The sequence below is a fragment of the Meleagris gallopavo genome, chromosome 28 (assembly GCF_905368555.1).
Source record: "Meleagris gallopavo chromosome 28, MGAL_WU_HG_1.1, whole genome shotgun sequence".
In the NCBI taxonomy this organism is placed as follows: domain Eukaryota; kingdom Metazoa; phylum Chordata; class Aves; order Galliformes; family Phasianidae; genus Meleagris; species Meleagris gallopavo.
Window position 1 is genome coordinate 336,653 of NC_139431.1, and position 26,193 is coordinate 362,845.

The following is a 26,193-nucleotide window of genomic DNA, read 5'->3' on the forward strand; positions in this document are numbered from 1 at the left end:
CTGGAGGGCTTGGAGCCCAGCTCCATGTGTAAACAATGCACTGGGAGCCTCGGATTGGCTCCAGCAGGTCCTGAGTGTCATCAAGGACTGCAATCCGGACAGAGGCACCAGGTACTGCAGGGCGAGCACTGGGACCCGGGCGCTGCCCCCAAGGCACAGGCATAGTCCTGAGGGGGGGAACAGTGGCAGAGAGGAAGCAACGACTGCAACCACACCCACCAACGCAAAATTGTTAATTTATTATTATTAGGAGGCAAAAAAATTGTACAGTTACAAGAATCATTTCCCAACAGAGGTCAAATTTGAGCCAAAATCTCTCTTAAAAAAAAATGGGGCGGAGAGGGATGACGACACTTTACAATCCATTAAATTAAAAAAAAAAAAAAAAAAGAAAAGGAAACCTCTCTTTGTGCAATTCTGCAAAAATGAGAACAGAAGAGAACCCCCCGCCCTCACCACCCCCAGGAGCCATGCAGGAGCTGAAAGCCCCCATCGCTGCCCATCCCCACAACCTCACTGGGGCTGGGGACAGGGCCAGTGCCTTCCCACTATGTCAGTCCTGGCCTCCTCCTCCCTGCTGCTGCCAGCATGCCCCCCCCTTGCCCAGAAATCTCCCACCCCCCACTGGCCCCAAGCAACCCCAAGGCTGCACCAGCACAGAGCCAATAACTCGGCACAAAGGGACAAAGACTCCCCGGCTTCTTCGAGGTCTCCTCTCCTCTCCCGTCCCCACGTAGGCAAGGAGCCAGCTGTGCCACCCAGCACCCCGAGGGGGGCAGCAAAGCCAGGGCCAGTGTGCACAACTGGGCAGCCCTGGGGCACCCAGGAGTACGGGGGCGAGGGGCCCAGGGCAGCGAGGAGAGGTGGGGGCAGCTGAGGGCAACATGGGCAGGCTGATGGTAGTGGGCTGTGAGCAATCCCCATCCCCCCCATGTTGGGGTGAAGAGCTTTGGGGTGGGGGGGGAGATGGCATTGCCCCCACAAACCCTGCCTGTGGGGACCGAAGCCTGGGGAAGGACAGCACAGATGTGCTCCTCGCAGCCCCAGGGTGCTGCACCTCCTCCTCACCCCAGGAAGGGGTGAGGACTGCTGGGGGACTTGCCTGCAGCCCTACCCAGCCCCTTCCTGGGGGCTGCTGTCTGCCACGCACCTCATCCTCCTCCCAGTGCTGAACTCGGGCAGCCCACAGCCTTCCTACAGCTCACAGGGCCCAGTTTAGTAACAGCGCTAGTGCTTAAATTAAAAAATTAAAATATATATACATATATATATACTGTATACACAGACAACAACAGAACAGTGCCAAAATGGGAAGAAGAGACAGAGAGAGGAAAAGAGGGCAGAGTCGGACATTTTCTTTACAATAAAAACAAGGGCTCCACCTCAATGCGAGTGGAGTCTGGGGTCCCCTAAAAATACCCATCTAGAGAGAGAGAGCTGGAGGGACAGAGCAGGAGAAGGAAGGGGGTATGGGCTTGTACAATGGCATCTTCCCGATCTGAGCTGCAGTCCAAGGGTTCTCAGCTTCTCCTGGACTTCGAGTGCTGAATAAGCCACTGTAGGGTGATGTCTGCAAAGGCAAGGCGTGCTTACAGCCTCTCCCTTCAGCTATCCCCCCCCCTGCACTGGGGGAGCAACCTGGGTGCACTGCAACAAGCCCTGGTCCCCACCCACCGGCACCCTGAGCCACTGGCACTCACCAATGTTGTCCTTTTCTTTGCAAGAGATGGAGTAGCAACAAATCTCTCGGTCCTGGATGGCAGAGAGGTTCCTGCAGGAGAGGAAGAGCTCTGGCTGAGTGCTGCAGACTCCACAGGCTACACCCTCTGCAGCAATGGGTGATGCCTCAAGTCCCTTTGGACTCAGGCTCTCAGAAGGGGGGTATCCCTGTAAGGGCCAAGTCCCCAGCATCTTGGGGACTCCAAGGAAGGTTGAGTGAAGACACCGTTGCATTGCTCCTGCTGTCTGACAGCCAGCCTAGCACAGGGGCTGCATGACAGGCAGCAGGAACCTGGCCTCAAGGTGATCCTGGCCAAGAAATCTCACAGCCTTGCTCAGAGCATCCTAAAATTCAGTTACACAGCACAGCTGGGAGATCACAGAATGGCCAGGGTTGGAAGGGACCTCAAGGATCCCAAATCTCCAACCCCCTGCCACACGCAGGGCCACCAACCTCCACATTTAATACGAGACCAGGCTGCCCAGGGCCCCATCCAGCCTGGCCGTGACACGAGACGGGGCACAAAGGACTTGGGAACAGGGTGCCCAGAGGATAAGGGAAGTCTCTGAGCAGCGGTGCGGAGACGCCCAGAGCTGAGCTCCCGGGACGGTGACACCCTGTGCGGCCGCAGAGCCCTGAGCGCGGCGTGCCGGGCCCCCACGCCCCCCAGTGGCACCCGGAGCCCAGCTGCCGTCCCAGCTCCACCCACACTTACATCTTCTCAATGAGCTCCTTCTCATCCAAGGCACCGGGCAGATCTCGCTTGTTCCCCAGGACAAGGACCTGTAGAAGGGGAGAGGGGACACGTGAAGCTCCTGGGCACCAGAGTGTGCGGGGAACTGAGCCTGGCACCCTGAACCAAGACCTGTTTGGGATGTAAGAAGTCCGGGCTACTTCACCAGAGTACCTGGACAGAGAAAATCCCTTCAGCAGGCAATGAGAAGGCAGAGCACCTCCATGAACGGTGCTAATTGGCTTCTACCCAGCATCTCCTGCGAACTTCCTTGTCCCATTGGGAAGCTGGCCCACAGCCTATCCTCTCTGAAGGGCACCAGTTTCCCTCGAGGCATGTAGGACGCTCCTCCAGGAGCCATTTACCTTTGAGCAAAAAATCCAAGTGAAGCTGGATGGGCTAAAATTGACATTATCAGGATACAAACACCCTGCAGAGCCTTGCTCCCTGCAGGCAGCCAGCCCAAAAAAAGCAATGGCTGTTTGCAGCACCCCTGATCTCTTACTTCAAGGCTTTTCACATCCACAAAGAAACCCTAGGACTACACAAAGAAAATAAACCCCAGGCAGGACCTCCTCACCGCTCCTGAGCGAACCACACGACTCTCATCTGACAAGGACAGCACTGAGGCTGCTGTAAATCAGGGCTTCTGCAGCAGCACAGCAATACAGCGGCCCCAATTTACATTTGGAGTAGCCTTGTTCTTAAAAAAGAGCACTCTGAAGTGCTGCAAATGCAGTGTGTTATGTCAGAAGCTTAAATTAGTTGGCCACGAATGCTTGGGATGCATTGGGATGTGGTGCAAGGTCCTAGATTAGCTCCTTTCCAAGGATGCCAATTCTGGAGGCTCCGTCAGCATCCTACCCTGGCACACAGTGTGCCAACTGTGAGTCCCACTGCTGACAGCTCATCTCCTGCAAATGTCACAGTCCAGCAGCTGTGCTACTGGGTGATGAAACTTAAGGTCTCCCCTCATAAAAAGGTGCAAATTCGTGCAGGTGGACAGTCTCACACATAAGGGTTTCTCTTGGCCTCTTCTAAGCCTCCCTCCTAGCGCTGGAAGCGCTGTTCAGCCCAGCCCTGGGATACAAAGTGCCACCTTCCCAGTTTCAGCAGGAGTGCAGCGGGGATGGTGTGTGTGGCAGTGGATGAGGGCATCCTCCCCAGGCAGCAGCTCACCGGGATGCCCTGGAGCTGCGGCTTGTCGAGCAGGTTATGAAGTTCATTCTTCGAGGCCTCAATCTTCTCCTGGTCAGCAGCATCCACCATGTACCTGAAAGGGAAGGAAACCTGAGCACAGCCATGTGGCAAGCAGAGAGAACTGGTCAGCTGGTGAAGACCACAGAAATCTGATTTTCTAACTGGCTTTGAACAACTCCAACCTCAGCTCTCAGGTAAATATTTGTTCTTAGGAGTATGCAGTCTGCTTTCCATGAATGTCTTTGCCAGACTTGTCTCCATCTTGGACTCTCTGGGAGTGAACTTCCTGCAATATTTGCAAGTAGGGGACATGCGAGGACACTCACAGACTGCTGACAGTCAGCAGCAAGTGTTGCACAGACTCCTCTAAGCACAAGGTTCACTCAGCAGCATAAACACGGACCTGGGAATACACTGCTGGCCATTACCCTTCACATTATCCTCTTGAAAAGGGCCAAGACCCCACTGACCTTTGCTCAGTCCCTCTGATGACTGAGCAGCACAAAGAAACCAAGGGTGCAGGGAAAGGCAAGATCCAAGGCGTACAGCTGGGCTGAGGAACGCTGAGTGGAAGGGAAGGTTCTACAGGGCTGTTATTCCGGAGACACTCGAGGTCCATTTGCTGCCCACGGAGGCACTGAGACTGCAATGCCCTGCACTGTGCCAGCCCCAGTGGTGGAACCGCTCAGCCTTGCTCAGTACCCTCAGGTAGGGTGAGAAGGATGAAGGGAAGGTCCCTGTGGCTGGCCAAGCTGTATGCTGTCACTGCCACTGGTGGATACTCACACGATGGCACTCACTCCACGGCAGTACCGCTCCCACATGCTGCGAAAGCGCGGCTGGCCACCGATGTCCCAGAGCTGTGAGAGGAAGAAGAGCCATCAGCACAACCCCCCATCACAGGCTGCCCCCCCGCACGCACCAAATGCAGCCCCGTCTCCAGCCTGATCCCAAACCCAAGGATGAGGCTCCAGACTCGATAAAGAAAGAAGAAACCTTGGCAAGCAGCTGGAGAGCATTAGTCCTGGGTCAGTGCCTCCTGTGACTTAGAGAGGCTCCGACAAGCCTCTGCTCACACAGAGAGCTGCCCTGGCCAGAGCACAGGGCCTCTTCCCCACCATCCCAGGAGCCTGGAGGAACTGATGCATTTGCCACTTGAAAGCAGTAGGCCTGCTCTCAGAAACACTGAAGCATTTCCAGCTGAGCTGCAGTAGTGACCAGCCCACAGTTACCTCCCAGTACAGTCTGGGGACCTGGAAGACCCAGGGGGGGCAGGAATCTCTTCTCCCTTCACCCTTGAGGCAGAGAACACACCTGAAAGCTGTGCCCTTTCTCCCCAACCCTCCCACTCTCAGCAAGGTGACCATGTCTACAAATCCTGACCAGCAAGCTCCAGCTTTCAGCCTGGCCTGGCTCTACCACAGAGATCCAGATCTCCTCCATCCCTACTCACAATCTCCTCTGGAGGGTACCGTGCAAACCTAAAGGGCAGCTCTTCCTAATAGCAATCCTTAGGAAGCAGCTGGGATCCTTCAGCCTCCAACAGGAGAGCCCACAGCTCAGCCCTCACCCCAACTTTCACCCCAAGAGCCCGCACTTGGGAAGCTATTTTCTGCACCTTACCTTTATGGTAACGTTCCCTTTGGTGATCTTCCTCATGTTGAAGCCCACCGTTGGGATCATGTCTTCATTGAACTGGCCTGACTGCAAGGACAAGCCAAAGAGCATTAGGAGGCTCAGAAACCCACCAGCCTGCCCCAGGGACCACAGCAGCACCCAGGGGCTGAGAGTCTGGCTAGAAACAAACCCAAATCCTCTGCGGGGGCCTCATCTCCCATCCCCCCATCCCCACGAGCTGCCCCTTGGCTGCTGAAGTGCCTTATCCACACACAGGCAGCAGAGCTCAGCCCCGTGCTGGGCTGAAGCACGGAACTGCTGCAGATTTGCAGCATCCACTGCCACCACAAAACTGGGTTAGTGCTGTCAGAGCGGTGAGCAGAAGCCATCCCTCTGCTCCGGGAGATCCGCCTCCGTGCTGGAGGGGTGGGACAGCGCTGGGCTTTCACAGCCCCTCAGCCTGGATCCGACACCTCGGTGAGATAATTACACTCCCCTCCAATCAGCTCCAGCCCCCAGGCCCTCCAAGGTGACTTCAGGACAACAACGAAGGCCCATTCATAAAACCCATTTAAAGCCAGGATGAAATCCTGCAGCCCGAGACCTGAAACCACACAAAGAGAGGGCAATTGATGCCATTTTCTGATAAGCAGAATCTAGCCAGTCCTCAGGATTTTCCAAACCTCTTCCAGCAGTTCTGCAATACGCGCCGCTTCCGTTTTTCATTTCCCTTTTGCATTCTGACAGCAAAGAACAGCAGCCAAGAGCCTCTGAGCCAAAGTGCACTCAGAAAGCACCCTGGGGACCAGCGGTAGGGAAGAAGGGTGGAGAGGAGGGCTGCAGAACCGCGCCAGCACTCAGACCCACTCCCCCATCCAATAAGCCCAGGCTGGACACGTGACATCCCCAGGTGCCTTCAGCATCCCACGCAGCCACGCTGCTCCGGGGTCCCACGTGAAGACAAGCGATGCTTCAGCCCAGCCCCACCAACTCCCCGCTGGGTTCCTGGCTCCCGTGGGGATGAGCAGAGCCTCCAGCTCAGTCCCAGCCCCGTCCTCCGCAGCGCACACCCACACCAGCACTGCCAGGCCAGGCATCGTCCCTCGCATGAGGGGCCGGTCACCCCTCCTCAGCACAGCACTGCCCCAGACATGACCTGCTCCGGCTAAACCACACCTGCTGCTCACAGCCCGCCATCCTGAGCTGGGTATCCCAGGATTTCCTCGTGGCAGGAACCCCAACCAGGCTGCAGGGACATCCAGCACTGCAGTCCTCAGCTCCAGGGCCCGGGGGACACATCTCTGGGCTGCCCCAGTTGCTCCAAGAGCCCACGCAATGTCAGCATGGCCCACGCTGCCCTGACCCACAGGCGTCAGCTGCGATGGGGCTCCACAGGACAGACCCATCCTACTCCCTGCAATGCAGCTAAAACCTTGTTTGTTTTTTTTTTTCTTAATGAATACTGTAGATAAAGAACATGGTAACACTGAAGCTCAGTTTCTTTCAGGAAAATGAGGTTTCTCAGATAAAAGAAAAAGATCTTTGTGTTGTTTTTGCTTCTTCAGCATCACAGCACAGCCCCAAACGTGCCAGACCCCACTCCCCAGTGCTGCCTTCTCCCACATCCCGTCCCAGGGCACGATTTATCCCCTGGGATGCTGCCATGCTGGTCCACTCGGCCTGCAGAGGTGAGAGGGGCAGAACCCTGCTGATGGCTGCTGCAGTGCTGAACAGCACAGGGGGGCAGAAGGAGTGGGTCCAGGCTGCTACCATCCTCTGCCTTGAAATTCTGGGGTGTGTAGCATGGTCTGGGAGGTAAAACTGAACCCAAATGAAACCCTTCCTTCCTCTGAGGTTGTAAAGATGAGAAGGAAGTAAATATTTAAGCAGTGCCCATAGAAACCAATTCTTCCACCTGCTGGAAGCTGCTGCTACTGAAAAGTAGAGTCAGTGGAGAAAATCTGCATAATGGCAATAATTACCAAGTAATGAAGCCCAGAGCTAGACCAATGTTGACACATTCACTGGTTTCAGAGGAAACGAGGAATGTGCTTTTTTTGCATTGAGAAAATAATAAAAAAAATAAGAACAAGTAAAACGGGGAACCCAGCAGAGGGTGGATGGGCCCCAAGCGTGCCCAGAACTGAACTCCAGCACTTTGTTGTTCATCCCTCGTAAGGAGCAAGCATCCACAAAACAGACCGACTGGGCACCAGACCCCAAGTTTGGGGCTCGCACCTCACCCAGCCCTCCCACATCCACAGGCCCTGGAACATCTGCTCCTCTCAAACTCTACAAAGCACTCAAGGAAATCAAGCCAACCCCCACCCCAAGCAGCACGTGCCATGGGAGGAACGGGTGGAGTTAAAGAGCTGGATGGCACCGAGACATCCAGACACAACCTCTCAGTCCAGGCAGACCATGGCACAGACCAGGAGATGCTACAAGAGCCAGGCAGAGAAACAAAGCTCCACCGAGCTCCTCAAAGCTGGATCCATCTCCGAGGCTCTGAGAGGGTTTGGACCACAGACTTCCAAGCTGAGCTGCTCGAGCCCCACGCTGCCTTTTATCTTCGCACCCATCTGCACCCACTGATGTTTACATTCTCAGTGAGGCTTCCTTTTAAGTTTGTGCTCTTTCATTCAAAAAAAATATAATTACAACACAGCTCTTTGCTGCACCTAGAGCTTAGGTTACGCTGTGGGGGAACTCGAGGACATCATTGGGAAAGAAACACCAGCCGGGTGACACACCAGGAGTTCCCTCTGCCTTTGGCTGACCGCGGCCACCTGCAGCAAAGCCCTCCCCTGGCACAGCAGCAGCAGGGCTGCAGCTCTGCAGGCAGCCAGCCCGTCTTCCAAGCAGCTGACTTCCATTTTTGCAGCCAGGTGAAGAACAGCAGCTAAAAATGCTGGAAGATGCAAAGCCTCCACGAGCAGCTCCAGTGCTAGCACAAATCTTCAGACTGTGGAATGTCATCTGGAGCCACGGATTTCTTGGAAAATCTCTGCAACAGTGCTGAAATCAGATGCTTTTCAAGGGTTCCGTTGTTTTTTCTTTCACCCAGAAGCCTGAATCACAGCTACTTCTTCTAACACTTCCATTCCAACACCTTAAAGACAGATGAGATGGCTCAAATGCTCCTCACGCAGATCCTGTTGGGTTGGGATTTTTTGGCATCTTGTTTTTTTTCCAGTTCTCTCTGGCAAGTTCACATTTACAGGACGTTACCTCAAAGATCACTGTTTGTTTTCAGTCTGTGTCTGCCAAAAAAAATCTGAACTGTCCAAACAACTTCACAGACAGGAGGCCCACCTGCAGAGCCCGAGCACCTTGCCCAATAGCCAGAGCCAAAGCGACTGCAGGGTGCCACACAACCCATCACCAGCTGCTTAACACCAGCAGAACACGCAGCCAGCTTTAGCCCAAGCACTGGAACCTCCCTCACGAGCTGCCGGAATAACCAGACGTCCCAGATCCCTGCACCAGCCGTAGTGGCTGAGTGGGATGAGTCTTTGAGTCTCGCACCCGAGTCCTGTCTGCTGCAAACCCTTCACATGTGAGCCGTTCATGTGCAGAACTGGGAACTCCAGAAGCCACCCAGGCATGGCTGGGGAGGAGGGACGCATGGGGACGGGCTTTTGGAAAAGCAAGAAGGCGGGGGGCATCCCCACTATTTCCAGGCACACGCAGTCAAAACAGCTCAGCAGGTTTGGAGTAAAGCTCCATTTCAAGAGGGAAGAAATTATTTTCTGCTGGATTTTTCTTAATGCAGCCTCTGTTGCTACTAACAGAGAGGCTGTGGAGGACCAGCCCACACATGGCACCGCCGCGTCCCACCCCACCATGAGACTGCAAAGCAGAGCACTGAATGGCAGGGACAGCGTGGGCCCTGGAAGGACTTACAGACAGAGCAGGCACGGAGCTCCGTCAGCCGCTGCTCACGGAGGGGTGCTGGGGGCACCAGGCTGTGTGCTGAGTGCGTGCAGCAGCCGCCAGCAACGAGCTTGGGAGCACCCAGAGCTGCACCTCGGGGCTCAGAGCTGGGAGGGGCAGCACCGTGCCGCCGGTTCTGGGGGAAGGCCGGTTTTGGGAACGCTGGTTTTGGGAAGGATGGTTATGGGAAGGATGGTTTCCATTCCTGCCATGCCCAACCAACGGAAACCCACCCGCAGAGCACAGCTGCAGTGCACTGAAGCTTCCAAATGAGCTGCAAAACCACCTTTGACAGCACAGCAGCTTCTGAGCGAGCAGAAATAACTCGCCTTGCTTCAGAGCCGAGGAGCGGGGCGGCGCGTGCAGCGGGGCCACAGCCGGGAACTGGGACAGCCAGAGCCCAACGAAACCCTGATTCCCGAGAGCCCAGCCCCATCCCTTCGGGACGCACCGCGGGCGGCTCCCATCGCACCGCGCCGAACTGGAGACGGCGGGGAGAACCCAAAAACGGCCCGAACGTGGAGGGCGGAAGGGGCTTCGCGGGGCAGCCCTGCGAGCGCAGCCGGCGGGGTTCGGGCTGCGGGGCCGCGCGGTGCGGGATGGCGGGCGGGGCGGGGCGAACCCCGCGGGGACGCGGCGGCCGGGCTGCAGCCCCCAGCCGGGCGCCGGAGCGGCGCTTCGGGAGCGGAGCTCCTCGCGGCCCCACGGAGAGCGAAATCCGCGCCGCGGTCACGGACGGGAAGCGCGAGACAAACGGGCCTCGCGGGCCGAACCCCGGCGGCAGCGGGCGGAGCGACGGCCGGGCCTCGGACCGGACCGCGACGGAGCGGCGGCCCCGGGGCGGAACCGAGGGCGGCGCCGGGGCTCCCGCAGAGAGCGCGCCGGGCCGGGCTGCCCGGGTGCGGGGGGGGGGGGAGGAGGCCCGGCCCCGACGGCCGCGGGGTGCGGGGCGGTGCGGGGCGATGCGGGGCGCGGACTCACCGCGATGACGTTGACGAACGTGGTCTTGCCCGAGTACTGCAGCCCCACCAGGGTCAGCTCCATCTCCTCCTTCCAGAACAGCGCCCGGAACCAGTCCAGCAGCTTGTTGAAAAGGGCCAGCATGCTGCCGCGCCGAGCCCCGCCGGGCCGAACCGTGCGCAGCCGGGCGGAGGCGAGCCGAGCCCCAGCAGAGCCGGGCCGAAGCGGGTGGAACCGGGCCGGGCCGCGCCGAACCGCGCCGCGCCGCCGCCCCGGTATTGTCCGCGCGCCGCCTGCCGCACCGCGCCGCGCCGGGTGGGGCCCGCGCCGCTCGCCGCCGCTCGCAGCGCCCCCTGCCGGCCGGGAGGACGCGAGGCGCGGCCCGCACGGCGCGGTTCGGGCCCGGTGACGCGGCGAGGCGACGCCGCGCCCGGCAGCTGCGCCGCGTGTCAGAGCGCCCCCTGCTGTGAGGGGCGATGGGGAACGTGCAGGCCGGTCGGGGGCGGCGCGGCACTCGGAACGTCCCCGTGTCCGTGACCCCGGGGCTCCGCGTAACGGCGCCTCTCCTCGTGCAGGAAGGTGCGACCCCGGCACGACTCTCAGAGCATCCTTAGGAAAGGTCATTTCGCAGCCTGCTGGGAGCAGCGATCCGAAAGGGCTGAAAGGGGACGGAGTCCATAGCGGGTCTGTGCGATGGGCGAGGGGAGGTGGTTTCAGACGAGAAGAGCAGGGATTGAGATTGGTCACAGAGAAGCGGTGCTGCCCCGGCCCTGCAGCCCCCGAGGGCAGGGCTGTGAGCACTGCTGGGGCTGGGGGTGTCCCCGTGCGTGGCAGGGAGTGGGGCCAGATGGCCTCTGAGGGCCCCTTCCAACTCAAACCGTCTGTGACTCCATGATGTTGCAAACACCGAGCTGGCAGGGCTGCTCCGCGCTCCTGGCGGTGGGGGCAGCAGGCAGAGCCTTCATCTCGGCTGCGGAGGGCTCACTGCCCCGGCGGCTGCTCGCGCTCCCACGGCACGAAGCTGCGGCTCTCTGTGCTGCAGGGCTGCCCGAGAAATGGGCACACGGAAAATAAAAGCTGAGCTGTCATTGGATCTGCTGTGGTTGTCTCGGAGCCCGTGATAATTCAGGGTGGGAAGTGATTTCCATCATGTGCTGTGAGCTGCTGGGAAGCTGCCTTGTTTTTCAGAGACAGAAACCATTTTGTTTTCAGAGATGCTGCAGGCTGCTGAAGATCCCCACACTTTCGAAGGGGGGCCCTAAAGAAGCAGCAATCTCATTGCTTTGTGTCATTGCTCTCATGTAGCTTCTCCTCATACCGGTGAAAAATTCATTGTCTCCCAGTTCCTGTGTGCAATTTCTGCCTGAAGATGTTTAGTAACAGATTTCAGCCCAGAGAATGTCCCTGCACCAGTCTGGGGCTTCCCACCCAAGCGCCCGCAGCACTGATGCTGTTAGCACAGATTGCCTCCTGACAGCACGTGTTGTTCTGCAGTCCCTGCCAGAGGAACTCCATCAATGCAGCATTCAGACAAAACGCAGCAGAGGGGGACCTGGGCGAGTCCATCCCCACACCAGGGCAGACGTGAGCAAATGAGCAAAAAAAAACCCTTTTGTTGCATTGGCCACAGCGCGGGGTAATGGATGGTAATGGATGGCTTATTCCCCATGTTCCCCATCCCACTCTTTAACTCTGTAACCAAAGAGCAGCAGGGATAGATACCACTCCCACAGCCCTCAGTGTCCCCAGTGCTCCCAGCTACCAGGTCAACCTGTCCCTCTGGTGCTGAGAAATGATGCCGGTGCACCTCATCCTCTACGGGTGCCACCACTGCTGGACCTGTCGGGGAGACCGCAGGGCCTCTGTGAGCTCCCTGAGCTCCCTTGCAGTGTCAGTGTGCCTCAGCATTTCTCCTTCCTGGGCCATGGCCGTGGACTGCTTGGAGTCCAGCACAGATGCTGATGGGAAACTTGTCTGCCCAAGCTCAGGGAGTTGATATCAGCCCGGGACACAGGGCAACACGACACCCTTTCTGTGCGGGATTTTGGAGTGATTCCTTTCCTTTGCATGCTGGGCACATCACAGTTTCCCAGGACATGCCCTGACATAGCCAGACCAGACAGAACACCTTTGCCCCTGACATTGCAGGAGCCATGGGATGGTGTTTTGCAATAACGCAGCAATAGCTCAGCATGGCCCCGAGGAGTGCTTGGGGAAAAAATACAGGGAGGATTGAGAGATACCCAGATGATAGTGCTGCGGTAATGGCTGATAAGTGCCTTGAACAGATTGAGTGGGTAGAAATTGAGATTGAAAGACAGGAAAACTGCTGAACTGATTGTGATCAGCATCAGAGAGCTCATCTGGCAAAACTCCCAGCCCCGATAGGAAATCTGAGAGGGGTGACAACATCCCCCCCAGCCACGGGTCCCTGCCTGTCTTGGGAGAAGCTTTGTGCAGCTCCTGCCCTGGCAGCTCTTCTCTTGATACGCATCTGGAAGCACGAGACGAGTTGCACGTCCTGGATGGGAGCGCGAGGAAAGGCCTTGGCGTGGTCTGCACTGCTGTGTTAGCTCATGGCCACTGCTCCATTCACTCCCTGAAAATGTAGGAACTGCAAGGAGAGGATGCAGATATTGTGGGGGGACACACAGAGAGGTTCCCTCTCCTCCTGGGCTGCTGATAAGACAGGAGAACTGCAGAATTAAGGATGAAACTTTCCTATTTACACAGTGAAAAAGGAACAACAAAACGGGTGTATTATTTTGCTCTGATTCCAACAAAAAAAACCCACAACCCAAGAACACAAACACCCACCCTCGTGTGATGAGGCTGGGTTACAATTTGGAGCATAGTGCTTGCGAAAGTGCAGACACACTTAGGAGTATCCCCTACTGTAAGGCAGGTGGGAAGGCAATGGCTGAAGGCAGAGAGGAAAGCAGGCCATGTAATGAAGGCAACCAGCAGTGCAGCTTTGGACTAAATCCTCCAGGTGTGTCTTTAGCAAGAAGAGCATCGAAGAGTTTGCTGGGAGTGAGCCCTGCGTGTCCCAGCTTCTGCCCGCAGATGATGTGCAGCTGGAGGAGAAGCTCTGTTTGTTTCTAGCAGGCAGATCGCTCAGCATCAGTTCCCGTGCGCAGCTTGCTCTTCTGCATGGTGCATCCTGCCGCGTGCCTTGTGAAACCCAAACCCTGCTTGCGGGGCCACAATCCGGACGGCTTTGCTCAGCCTGTGGGAGGCTCAGGCTCATGGCCGGCTGCAGCAGGAGCAGATTCAGCAGAGTTGTCCCCAGGTTTGGCACCGGGGGGCTCAGAGCGAGGCAGCGCTGGTGGAGCCCGGTGCTAATGGCCCCCTGCTTCTGGCAGCTGGGAAGCGTACAGGGCTAGTGTGTGATGGAGAAACTGGTACTGCTCACTGGTCTGGATCATCCCGCCTCTGCAAGGGAAATGCTGACGCTCACCAAAACCCCAGCCCTGCTCCCACGGCACAGACTTTCCTGTGTCTCCCACCCCATCTACATGCACCCAGAGCTGCTCAGAGAGGGCCCGTTTTGTAGGTCAGTGGCTGAGCTGGAAGGAGCGCACCGGCTGATGGCTTTGGGGCTGCTCTCCTTCATGTCTTTGGGTTCCCAGAGCTAAAATAACCCTGACAACAAAACCAACCCAAAACCAAGCACTGGGCAATCCTTTGCTGTCCCCACATCTCCATCTTTCAGAAACCCTTCCATTTTCTACCACAAATCACCTCCACGCCTCTTGGGATGCTCATCCCTGCACCCCTCCCTCACCCCCCCTGCATCCTCCAGCATCCTTTAGGGACTCCTTCCCAAGCACCAACCTGTCGATGCGGAGGCGGCACACGATTCCCAGGATGTCCACATCTCCCTTGTCCTTCAGCTGCTGGCACCCAATCCTGGTAGCAATGAAGCAGCCCGTCCGACCGACGCCTGCACTGCAGATGGACACAGCTGTGCCGAGCGCCCACAGTGCCTGGATCTCAGGCTGTCTGAGCTGGGTGTGCTCCTTGGCTGCTTTGCTACCCTGATTCATCCCTATAGGGATGCAGAGGTCCCAGTCCCAGCTTTCTCAGGCTGGCTCCATTCTGCCACCACAAGTGGTTCTTGCTATCATGCCCGGCCCACCCAAACCACTCTGGATGCACAAAACCAGTCTGTGCCCCTGTCCTCTGCTGGAGGACACCTGCTAGGGGTTTGCTGTGCCCTTTCTGCACAGAGAATGGCTTGTGGGTGTGAGCCCAAGCTGAGGGGCAGGGCTGAGGGCTGAGCGCTTACCTGCAGTGCACAACGATGGGCCCTGGGCTGGCTGCAGCCTGCAGAGTCTCCTCCACTTTGGACACCAAGTGCAGCAGGGGCTTGGCTGACTCAGGTGTCTGCTGGTCAGGCCAGGAAGGGAAGAGGATGTGTTTGACGTGGCGGCATTCACCTTCCAGCTTTTCCAGCACAGAAGAAAGAGAAATAAGGATCAGGTGGGGTCAGATTGGGATGTTCCCATCCTGCGCCCATCTCATCTGCTCTCCTCCTGACTCATTGAGCCTCTGCCAGAGACCCAAGGAGCCAGGGGCACTTTTGGGTTCCAAGTGATCCGCCTGGGAGAGTTCGAGTCATGCCCAGGAGCCCTCCTCAATCTCCGTGCTGACAGCCCTCTGTCCCCCCCCAAGGCTCATCCTGCACAAGTGTTGCTCCCTGCAAACCTCACTGGGCAGACAGAGCTCTGCAGACCTCTCCTCCTACAGAGCCCGGGCATTTTAGAACCCCTGCTGACCCCAAGATGGGGCTCGGACCCACCTGGATGGACAGACTGCGGACCACGTATTCCGCACACTCGCTAATCCCCTGCACACGGATGGTGAAGGGGCCGTAGGTGCCCTCCTTCTCAGGCCAATAGTGGACACATTTCTGCAGGAAGAATGCAGTGTTTGTGCTTTGGGCATCCACTGGGGTCTAAGCTGCCGTTTGGTCATTGCTTTTGGGAGGTTTGGAAGAGTGAGGAAGGTGGATGTGGACTGATAGGAAGGGAAGGTAAGGAAGGAAGGATCCCAGTTCCAACACCCGCTTCCCCTGAACACTTTGCCAGCACCCTGCCATGTGGTTTTCAGCCCCTGGGGGTTCTCCCTCCCCACCCCCTCCAGGTCAGGTGCTGTGGAGCAGGGACGGCGGTACCTCCTTGCGCTCCTGGAGCTTGGTTATCATGACGATGATGGGTGCTTCCTCCTGCCACACCATCTCCCAGAAATCAGTCACGGTGTTCAGCATGGGCCCCTGGGTGGCAATGTACTCCCGGGGACGTCCTGCATAGCCCTGCTGAGCACACGGCCCTTCAGGGACAGGGGGCACCTGGTCTGCACCTCAGCCCCCCAGCGCTACCTGTCCTCTGCAGCAGAGCCTGACCTACGCTGCCTATTTCCTCCCACACGTGCCCTTGAAATCCTTTCACAGACCCAGCCAGGGCTCCTCTCCATCCTCCTAGCCCAGCAAACCAGGAGCAAGCCCATGGAGCACCTGTGCACCCACACTCCATCCCAGCATCCCCAGGTTATTGCTGTGATGACAACAACGGTCACCTTGAGTCTGGGGATATCTGTCTGGGGACCCCATCGGATGCTGGAGACAAGCCACAGTCACCCCTTTTTCCTTCTGGGCAATTAAAACAAACCCTTTGAGGGGAAAGGCAGTTCTTGGATGTGTCGATACCAGGCTGGGATGCCCAGTTGGCACGGCTTGCTTCCTGCACTTAATAACAGACCAGTGCATGGAGATGGAGAAGTATCTGGGAGGGAGCGTGTCCAAATGCTCTGCTCACCCAAAAATCACACTGTTAAATGTAAACCAGCTCGAGCCGTATCCCACAGCCTATGTGACCCCCCATTCCCTCACGTGGACAGAACCCAAGATGTCCAGCACCCCCAGCCCTGCAGCACCATGAGATGTGGGACACCGAGCGCCGCAGGCAGGCAGTGCTCACCGTGATGTAGTTGGCATTGATGTAGCCGTCTTCCTCCTGGCTCCCTGCCCTCCTGAGGCAGACCCGGCTCTCAGGATCTGCAAGACGCAGTGAGAGGTACCCTGGCACTGTCCTTCAGAGCTGTGCTCTCCCGCTCAGCTCCATCCCATGCTCAGACCTGCCCAGCACCGACCCCCCACAGCCTTCCCACAGCGCATGAAGACGACCCGAACAATTCCTCAGCCTTTACACCTCCAGCCTTTACCCTACCCACAGGCCGGGCTGTGATGTGCTGTATGCCCCAAAAAGCTCCCCACAAACCGCCCCATTGCTGGGCTCACATCCCTGCAAGGCGGCTGCCAGCAGCAGAACCAGCACAGCAGGGACACCGGGGACACCCACAGCACACACATCTCCCTGCACGTGGGGGAATGTGAGACAAAGGGATGCAGCAGCACGTACTGGGGAGGATGGTTTTGTATCTGTCCTTGGAGGCACGTCCAGGGATCTCCAGCTCCTCCGGACTGATGAAGTTGGGTGGGATTTTCTGCAGCAGGGGAGAACAACTTTGAGGAACCCCTCTTGGTGCTGCTTGCGTCCCCTCACCGGGCACAGCTGGCCCCGCAGGCAGTGAGATGCTGACCCAGCATCGCCAGAGCTGGCACGAGCTCCATCCACACCCCAATGGGGCGGGACACCTCAGAGATGGGAGCAGAGCTTGGCACAAGAAGGCTTTCCACAGACACGAGGGAGAGCAAGGAGCGGGCAAACAGGAGATGCGCAGTGCCCCCCAGCTGCACACCCACCCTCATACCGAGAACTCCTCCTGGAGCTGTGCCAGGCTCTGGGCGCGCTGCTGAAGCTCCTCCGTCCTCAGCACGTGGCTGGATGTCCTCAGGAACTGCAGCGTGACGTCCCGCGGGGTGCATACGGGCTGGATGGGCTCCACGCTGCCCAGCGAGCTCATGTCCAGCACCAGCGACACGTTGGAGCCCCTCCTGCAAAGGAGGCAAAGGGTCCCCGGTGACCCCCGACAACTCATGGGCCAGAGGGGGGGGTTTGGGGGTCTGCGCTGTAGGGCTGGGCAGTGCAAAGTTTGGGCTGTGGGCATTGCCCAGCCTGGCCACGCTCACCTCTCTTGGAGCCGCACGTGCTTCTTCGCAGAGGGACTGGGCTTGTCTGCCTTGTCCATGGCTTTGGTGGCCACCCGGGCTGTCAGGCTGCTGTTATGAGCTCTGTGGCACACTGAGCAGGCTTGGACCATGCTGCGGCAGCCACGAAGCGCTCACCCTGAAGCACGAGGAGTGGGAGTGGGGGGGCCTCAGCTGCCGAGGGAAGGAGTTGCCATCAGAGGAGAAGCGGCTGGAAAACACAGGGCAGATGAGAGAGACACAAGGAGACTGGTGAACCCCTTGCTGGACCAGGATGAGAAAATCCCTAAGCAGAGGAGGTGTTTCGGGTCCTCGTTGCCGTGGCATCAGGGCTCCAGCATCCACGGGTGACATGGAGAGAGCGCCTGTAGCACCCCACCAGGAGGATCTGTGGGTTGGATGGGGTGGGATGGGAGCTCGTGAGCTTAACATGGAGGACAGCAGCCCCCCAGGGATGAGGAGCAGACGAGGATGCTGTGAGGGTCATGGCCAGTTCCTGTTGTTTGGACATACTGGGGTGGGGGGAACGGCCCTGGGACAGCTTCCTCCATCCCACAAGTATCAGCAACTGTCAAGAGGAAACTGCTCTATCTGAATGGTTGAGCAAGAGGTGATGGGGTGGTCTGGCTGGAGGAGGCTGCCAAGGCTCCACCACTAGCAGCCCCGAGCAGCCCCTGGCAGGGAGATGTGGGTGATGCCGGTTCTTCTTTGGGCAGTCGTCCCCATGGCGCGGGCAGCAGCTCAGGGTGGCAAAGCTCCTTCTCCTCCCCAGCTTCCTCTGCGAGGAGAGATGGACCCAATGGGATGGGGATGCTGCAGGGTCAGAGCTCTCAACAGGCACAAAGCAGGGTACCGAATGGCCCAGAGGCTCAGGGACGTCCCTACAGAGAACTGGGCACAGACAAAGCCGGGCTGGAGCAGGGAGGGTCACAGTGTGGCCATGGCCGTGCAGGGTGGGAACACAGTGAGGCATGAGATGAAGCACTCAGGGTCAATCCTGGCTGATCCCACAACTGTCCTCAGTGCCACAGGCAGCCATCATAGCTGCGAGCCGTAGGCTGGGACCCCAGCATCACCCAGGAAACACCTGGGAGAGGCCCCAGCCGAGCTGAAGGCACACAGGAGGACCCGAGGATGAGCTTTTGTTCCCGGCATCTGCCCCAGGAACATCCCCACATCCCACCTCCCTGCCAGCATCCCTGCGAGGGGCACCTGCACTGCCCGCAGCGAGCACACGTGCCAAGGCCTGCCGCTGCTGCGGGGCTCCCCTCTCCAAAGGGACCCCACGGCCGTGCCCGCAGCCCGGGGTTTGCCTTACCTGCCGCCCCGAGGCGTGGGCTCCGTCCGTCCCGGCACGGGGCCGCGGGCGCTGTGCACGACGGTCTGAACCCGGGGGTTTGAAAGTGTTCAGGAAGCTGCTTATCAAAGGAGCTGTTGCCTCTGCCGCTTCCTCTCCCTCCTTCTCCCCCACCCTGCCTGCCGCCCACACGCATACCGGCCACATCGCCGCAGCTCGGCTCTGCCGGGCAGCCCGCGGCCCCGCTCCCCACCAAAGCCCCCTCGTGTGGGCACGGCGCTGCTGCCCCCCGATCCCGGCGCTCCTCCGTGGGCATCGGCGCTCGAGGCCCTCCGTGCCCATCTGCAGCCCGTCGTGGAGAGACGGGAGGGAGCTGCACGGTGGGTCTGAGCGTGTTCTCGTGGCACGCGGTGACCCCCCTCCCCTCCCCCACGGGGGGCCACGACGAGGCCCCGATCGTTGCCGCCTCGCCGCATCCCCCATCCCACACCGCACCCACCTAAAGGGAGTGAAATGCCGCTTTGTTCCCATATCAACGTGCTCGGCAGCCACATGGGTGCCATCGCACCCTGTCTGCGGGTCAGGGAACGACTGGGGGGCGTTTTACTGAGGGTGCAGCTCAGGTACCGCAGGGTCTGCCCTTGGGGCGCTGCACATCCTGCCTGCGATGCCCGCTGATGCTCACTGCCTCCCACCGTGTCCCTGTTGCTCTTCCTGTTTGTCGCTGCCCCGGCTCCGTGCACAGACACCGCACGCCCCGCTTCCTTCCTCTCCTGCCCCCACCCTGCAGCGTCCCCTGCTGCTCCCCCCGCTCTGGGATGCAGCGGCCCCAGTGCCGCTCCACAGCCAGGGGATTGGAGCTGCCCAGTCCCATTGCTTGGTGCAGCATACAAGGGCCACCACCATCTGTGGCTCATGAGCAGGTGATGGGATCCCAGCAGCCTCTGCAGGCGTGGCGCCAGACTGAGGAACTGACCCGTCCTCGTGCAGAGTGAAAGAAGTCAGCTGCAGGGGCCTAAGGGCAGCCCAACGTGGACAAGGAACAGCACTGTCCTGCCCTCCATCCTCCCATGTCAGAGCATGGGGCAGCCACCAGTCCTACAGGAAGGAGCTGTTGGGGCTGGGTGACATGGAGGAGGGCTGGGTGGTGCTGGGTGGGGATGGAGGATGGAGGATGGAGGACGGAGCGGGCCCCATGGGGTCACAGCTGTGCCTTGTCCCATCCTCCCTCCCTGCCTCACACAGGAGCCCTGCTGCATGCCCATCTCCTGACTCACTCCTGCCCCTATTCCTGGAGCGTGCCATCCTCACTGCATCCCCAGTACACAGCAGTGAGCAATGTGGGTAATACTTCACACCGTTCCAACATTCTCCTTCACTCCTGCTCTGATGCAAAACCACAGCACTCACCAAGGGTTCTTGAGATCCTGCTGTCACACAGCAAACGCAGATTAAGGCCAGGGGTGTAAAGGGGTGTTTGCTTCCAGGAGCGGGGGATGAAGCCTAGAGCTGTGATGAGGAATGGTGATGGGGACTACTGATAAAAAAACAGACCCAAAGGAAAGGGATGAAGCTGCTACCACATCACCACCTCTGATGAGGTTCCCAGTGTGCCAGGATAGGTTCGGGTCAGAGTTAGGGTCCTCTCTGGATAGCTGTACAGATGCATTAGGGTCATGAGTTGGGATTTAGGGACTTTAGAGATCTGTGGCAGTACCATAGAGGTCTTCAGAGGGCTGTGTGATAGTGGTTTTGTTTTCAGCATCCCTAACAGAAAGTGCCCTACTGATCTGCTGCTTGGGGGACATCTAGGTTCATCCCTGGGTTGTTCATTTGCATTTTACAACCCCACTTCCACGGGGTCACTTTGCACCCTGAGCACCCTCTGCCCACACACAGCAGCTCCCAGCTCCAGGTGATAGTTTTTCTCCCTCAAACAGTCTCTTTTCCCTTCTCTGCCCCCCAAACCTGAGCACAAACCCTGCCCCACACCCCCCAGCCCCCCTCTGAGCAGCACCGTGGCCCCAAAGTCACCACCATGGGTCACTGTGCAGTCACTGCTCCAGCACCCAAAGTTCTGGTGGTGCCCCACAGCCGCGCTCCCCGGGGTCACCCACCGCAGCACGCTCTGCTCTCACCAGGCCTCCACCATCTTTGGGTCTGTGCTCACGCGGGGCTCCTGCTGACACAGTTTGGAGCTCAGGATGTCCTGCAGGCTTTTGGAAACGTTCCCATCTCCTTTCTGCCAAAACATCCCTCATGAGTACGAAGGTGAAGCGGCCGCCTCAGCATCCAGCAGCCGCTGCTGGCAGGGCTGCTCAGCTCCCAGCAGGTGCACAGAGGGCCGTGCCATCACCCCGAGCGTCCCGCAGAGCCAGCACAGGAGGTGCGAGCAGCCCGGGGGCAGCGCAGCATCGGGGGGCTCAACGTCACAGGGACAGCAGCCGGCAGCTCAGCCACGCACTCCGCAGATTGCTTTTCCCGGAGCAGCTTCCTCTCCCTGAGCGCATTCCCAAGGACAGCCCCAGGCTCTCAGCGCCGCGCTCCGGCCCCGCTGCACGCACGGAGCTCCCGGCGCGGCTCCGCTCCCAGCCCGGACCCCCACACGTCCCCTGCATGGGGCTGCTGCTGGGGACGGAGGGCTGGGAGCGGTGTGTGACCTTCCCACCGCTTGCAGGGACGCAGCCTGCCGGTGCGGGCTTTGCTCCTGCCGCTGCCCGGCTCTGTCTGGAAGTGCTGTTTAATTTTTTTAAGGTATCTGCAGTTGAACTTGCCAACCCGGCACTACTGCTTCTCTCCTCAAGGAGAAGCAAGAGGACGGCTTTCTGCATGGATTTCTTCTTCACTGTTTGTTTTTCCTTCCGAACAGAACTACTTTTTGTTTCCTAGATCTCTTGCAAACAAGCCGAGCTGCCGTCCCATTTGCAAAGGGAGAGCAGAGGTAAAGCGGTGACCCATCAGCCCCGTGTGCGGGGGGCTGGCAGCGACACGGCCGGGGCCGACGGGGGTCAATAGGGCTGCGTGGGCACAGGGCAGCCCCTGGAGAGGCGCTCTCCTGCTGCGGGGTTGCTTTATTCCCAGCTGTGGTGTTTGGATATGGGCACCTGCAGCCCTCGGTGCTGCCCGCGGGGCACAGAACACGGTGACCTCTCGGCGGGTGCAGAGGCTGTTATCAATAACAGGAAACGAAGTTGTCAGGAGGGGCAGAAGGGAGAGACAGACCCGCAGAGAAAGGAAGCGGTTAGAAGCAGCCACTTCCATTTTTGCTGCGCCCACGCTCTGCTGGGCTGGGGGAGCAGTGCTGGCTTTCTACAGATCTGTCTGGCCTGGGATCGGCAGCGAGCTGCTCACAAAGAGCACGCAGAGCCCCTCCAGCCCCACGATAACAGCAGGAGAGAAAAAAGCAAACCAGGGGCGGTTAAAAATAGCCAACGTCCGGTGGTGAGAGATGCAGCGAGCCAAGCAGATGCTGACTTTGGCAGCCCATGGGGGTTCAGCTTCTGAACCTGGTGAAAAACAGTGACGCTGAGGGCACCATGTGAGCCCTGCAGGTCAGAGCTGTGGATCCGGTGTGGCTCAGAGCAGCGGGGATTTGCCTGCAGCGTCTGCAGGAAGCCGTGCAGATGGGCTTGAGGGGCTGCCCAACAAACCAGTGCCATTGGGTGAAGGTGACCCAGAGCGCAGCTCCTCCAGCTCTCAGCTGCTGACGTGTCCTTCCCTCGCGCAGATGGTTGCACAACTCGCCCCAGCGCCTCTTCCTCTTTTCTTGGGCAAGCTGAGCAGCTGGGTCCCAATGGATCTTTGAATTAAGGCCACGTTTTCCAGATCTTTGCACTCTGTTCTCCTGCTCTCTTTTAACGTGTCAGAGTACGGGTAGGCCAGCATTGGTGAGGCTGCACTTGGAGTGCTGGGACCAGTGTTGAGCCCCCCAGAACTCGGGTGCATTGGAAAGAGCCCAGTGGAGGGCCACCAAGGTGGTCAAAGGACTGGAACATCTCTGCTGTGAGGAGAGGCTGAGAGAGCTGGGGCTGCTCCACCTGGAGCAGAGGAGGCTCAGGATCCCATCCATGGCCATAAACTCCTGCAGGAGGGGCGGAGAGGCAGAGCCCAGCAGCAGGGCAGGGGGCACTGGGCGCTAACGGGAGCCCAGGAGGGTCCCCGTGTCCATCAGGAGCACCGCTGTGCTGTGTGGTGATGGAGCACTGCACAGGGACCAGACAGGCTGCGGGGTTCCCTCCTCAGAGATCTTCAAACCCACCTGGACGTGGGGCTGTGCACCAGCTCTGGGAGTCCGTGCTGGACCGGGCTCTGAGCACCTAATTGAGGTGTAGGTGTGCCTGTTGATTGCAGGGGGTTGGACCAGATGGGCTTTAAAGGCTCCTTCCAGCCGAAACAATTCTCTGATTCTGTGATCCTCTCCTGTAGGCACACCCTGCATGCAGACAGTGGGATAAATGGCACGTGCAAAGGAGACAAATTCCCAAAGTTCAAGTCCTCGCTCCTACACTTCGGCCCTGGGTGGCAGCACCCAGCCTGGCTGGCTGTCACCCTAAAACACAGCAATCTGCCCCCAGAGGAGCTCCCAGCATTGCTGTGCACTGCGGGGCTCACCGAGGATGTGCTGATGCAGCCAGAGGGCAGCAATGCTGCGAATGCATGGGCTGCAGCGTGCAGCTCCTCCAGCACACAGCCCAGGCACGCCTGCATCTACGTGTGATGTTTGTGGGTCCCCTCCGATGTGGGGGATTCTGTGGTTCTGTGATTCTGTGGTTCCATGTTTATGTGATTCTGTGATTCTACAGTTCTGTGATTTGGTGCTTCTGTGATTTTGTCGTTCCATGATTGTGTGATTCTGTGATTCTAACGTTCTGTGATTGTGAAATTTTATGTTTCTGTGTCTTTGGGTTGCCCCAGTACGGAGCACATCTTGCTGGTGCTGGACCTGCAGGTGCTCCCAGGAGACTCCAGCTGTAGAGGGGGCAGAAATGGGCACAGATATCTGCCCAGCTCTCCATCCCAAACGCAGCCAGTTTTCTGATGCTGTCAGGGTCATGGATGCAGGGCAGACCATGAGGGGTCTCCTGTCGCAGTGACAGCCGCCCCACGTGTCGGTGTCCCCTCTGCCTGTCCCCTCTCCGAAGCTTGGGCTGTCCCCTTGCATGGACGCTTGCAGCCTGGCTTTCAGCACAGACTCTCTGCCAACAGCCTTATTTTTTTCGTAATGCTCAGCAGCAGAGGGGGAAGAGGATGTTTGTCGGCCAAACAAATATCTGTGCCTGTCCCTGGGGGGGGCAGAGGGGAGGACAGAGGAAGAAGCAGCGGGGATGGAGGGGCTTGCAGGGGGTCAGGGAGCAGGGGGGTGTGGGGGTGCTGGGGGGCAATGCTACCGTGCAGGTGACCTTACATGCATGCACCACTGCTCAGAACCCCAACACAGCTCTGCCTCACCTGCTGACCTTGCAGCCTTATAGGTCCGAAGCTGGGGTTGTCCAAGGCAGCACTGTGCTCAGGACACGCTTTAATCCCAGAGAGAAGAGCACAATGCAGTCTGCTGCTACAGGTCTCTGCTGCAGCTCTCGCTGATCCTGAAGCTCTTTCTGTGTCAGTCATACAGCAGCTTGGCTCCCCAGTGAGGGCACGCTGCAGGGCTGAGCTCTGCGTGGACAAGTCCTCTGCCCCAGTGGAGCTGGAGGAGCTGCTTAGAAAACAGGAAACCATCTGACCAGGAAAAAGCAGCGAGACGCTCCCTTATTCCGCAGTGTTTGTTGTTTTAGGCTCTCCCAGCCAAGCAGACCAGCTGATCACCCTGAGTCTTGGAGCAGCCCTGGACCCACGGCCACAATGCCCATGGGACAGGCAGGGCAGCGTGGCTTCGTGGCCCAGATGCCAAACCCCCTGCTCATGTGAGCCATCCCATCACCGACATCCAGTCCGCTGCCCTCCCTCCCCTCCAGCAGCACAGCAGCTCTGTGCTGCCCCATGCACAGAAGGTAAACTGAGGCAGGGCAGCTGTGTCAGCTCAGCAGTGAGAATAGCTCTTGGCAGAGCTTTGGTTAGGGCCCAGCTCTCCATCATGACATCTGGAATATCTCCAAGTCCCATGGACCCTCCATGCCCCTACACCTGTCTTAGACTCACAATGGTTGAGTTGGAAGGGACCTTTAATGGTCATCACATCCAACTCCCTGTGATGAACTGAGACATCCACAGCTTCTGATGGTTGATCAGACCCAAGGTCCCCTCCATGGACACATCCCTGGGGCCACCAAATCAGAGCTCCGCGTTGCCTCATGGATGCTCCCATCAGCCTGAGTTGAGCAGCTCAGGCTGAAGGAACAGGGACTACACAGGGCTCGGGGAGGAGGCAGCCAGCAGGTGATGGTGGTTCCACATCCCTCTGCCAACACTTCACCCCTGCTCCAGAATTGCAGCACCCGCCAGGGATGAGGCAGAGCTGCTAGAAAACCCTTCAGCAGTTGCCAGCACCGTGTCCAAGAAATGACCCAAAAAGCAGCATCAGGGGAGGAGAGAGCAGAGTGCCTCTGCCCGTGGGGTGGGTGCTGTGTTGGATGGGGCGAGGTGGTGGGCAGCGCAGTGCAGCGGTGGTGCTGCCATTGCTGCCAGAGAGAGGAGGGAAAGCAGCCAGGGAACAAGATGGGACATTGCCCTGCCTTCGTCCTGAGCTGCTCCTGCCTGGGGGCATGGAGGATGGGGAGGGCTCGTGTTTACTCCTGCAAAAAGAAAAAATAGAAGAGAGACCTTTCTCCCAAAACCGAACCCTTTTGTGTGCAAATACAGCCGTCCTTCAGGTTTGTTCATACACAGGAAGCTTGGAACCAAAGGCTGGGGCTGGTTTCATTTTGAGGTGAGCTTTTCAGTTCATGGTGGTGTTTGGAAGCTGAGCTGCTTTCCAAATTTGGAGCCTGTGTTTTTTTGCAAGCTGCAGCAGCGTCCAAGGCTCCCTCACATCCCTCCCATGCGGGTGGGCTGCTTTGGATAGAGCTGGTGCTGCTGGTCCTCTCCTTTTTCTCTGCAGAGATCTTGCCAAGCTGGGGAAGAAATTCACTGCTGGAAGAAAGTCACTGCTCCTGCGTGGGGCTAAGCCAGGTTGGCTTGCTGGTGAAGAGCCCTGAGATATGAACTGCAGGTGGTGCATTCGGCTGAGGCCACAGGGACAGCATCCTCGTGTTCAGGGCTCTCACTTCTCCTCCTGCTGCATCCATTGAGCCTACAGAGGGGTCTGTGGGAGTTGCTCCTCTGGGCATGGCTTTCCTCCAAACCACTGCCAGGATCCCAGAGCCCATGTGAGGATGTGGCACTGCCCTTCCAGTGAGCTCTGGGACATCCCTAGCCAACATTCTGACCCTCCTCTTTCCACATCTCCTCAAAGCAGGGCAATGAGCCAATGAGGGGCTCTCAGTTTGGACTCTGACGGCACTCAGGGCAGCGAATCGAAGCTCATCACAGCCCACAGTTATCTCCAGGAACGGAGCGTGGGTTTGGATGCCTGTGCTGGCTCCGTTGTGGCCTTAGAGCCCTCCCTGTCCCTCTGCAAGGGCAACACGACGGGATGCTCTCCGTCTCCAAAGGCCCCATCACAGCATCCCCCCACCACCCGT

General features: G+C 58.5%; 3 protein-coding genes across 14 annotated transcripts; 1 reads left to right on the forward strand and 2 right to left on the reverse strand.

Moving 5' to 3' along the window:
- Positions 1 to 218: 218 nt before the first annotated feature.
- ARL8A (ARF like GTPase 8A) lies at positions 219 to 10,523 on the reverse strand. Its single transcript, XM_085210709.1, has 7 exons — positions 10,188 to 10,523; positions 5,277 to 5,357; positions 4,440 to 4,513; positions 3,633 to 3,726; positions 2,436 to 2,503; positions 1,701 to 1,771; positions 219 to 1,570 (listed from the first exon to the last, which is right to left on the reverse strand). Exons 1-7 carry the CDS (start codon positions 10,308 to 10,310, stop codon positions 1,521 to 1,523), a joined length of 561 nt encoding a protein of 186 aa, XP_085066835.1. The 5' UTR covers positions 10,311 to 10,523; the 3' UTR covers positions 219 to 1,520.
- A 2,347-nt stretch (positions 10,524 to 12,870) lies between these two features.
- On the reverse strand, positions 12,871 to 20,815 carry PTPN7 (protein tyrosine phosphatase non-receptor type 7). Of its 12 annotated transcripts, none has more exons than XM_085210705.1 (11): positions 20,713 to 20,814; positions 18,596 to 18,660; positions 17,260 to 17,488; positions 16,941 to 17,124; positions 16,589 to 16,673; positions 16,148 to 16,224; positions 15,346 to 15,486; positions 14,971 to 15,081; positions 14,458 to 14,615; positions 14,004 to 14,117; positions 12,871 to 13,601 (listed from the first exon to the last, which is right to left on the reverse strand). In XM_085210705.1, the coding sequence occupies exons 3-11, from the start codon at positions 17,388 to 17,390 to the stop codon at positions 13,508 to 13,510; spliced, it is 1,095 nt and encodes a 364-aa protein (XP_085066831.1). In that variant the 5' UTR covers positions 17,391 to 17,488; positions 18,596 to 18,660; positions 20,713 to 20,814; the 3' UTR covers positions 12,871 to 13,507. The 12 variants fall into 12 exon arrangements, with proteins under 12 accessions (XP_085066831.1, XP_010722382.1, XP_010722380.1 ...); XM_010724080.4 differs by lacking the exon at positions 20,713 to 20,814 and adding an exon at positions 19,074 to 19,954; XM_010724078.4 differs by lacking the exon at positions 20,713 to 20,814 and adding an exon at positions 19,074 to 19,954 and having other exon boundaries at positions 17,260 to 18,055.
- Positions 20,816 to 20,833: 18 nt separating this feature from the next.
- LOC104914459 (uncharacterized) lies at positions 20,834 to 23,456 on the forward strand. Its single transcript, XM_010724074.4, has 3 exons — positions 20,834 to 21,328; positions 21,444 to 21,515; positions 23,000 to 23,456. The coding sequence occupies exons 1-3, from the start codon at positions 20,834 to 20,836 to the stop codon at positions 23,366 to 23,368; spliced, it is 936 nt and encodes a 311-aa protein (XP_010722376.1). The 3' UTR covers positions 23,369 to 23,456.
- The last annotated feature ends 2,737 nt before the right edge of the window (positions 23,457 to 26,193 follow it).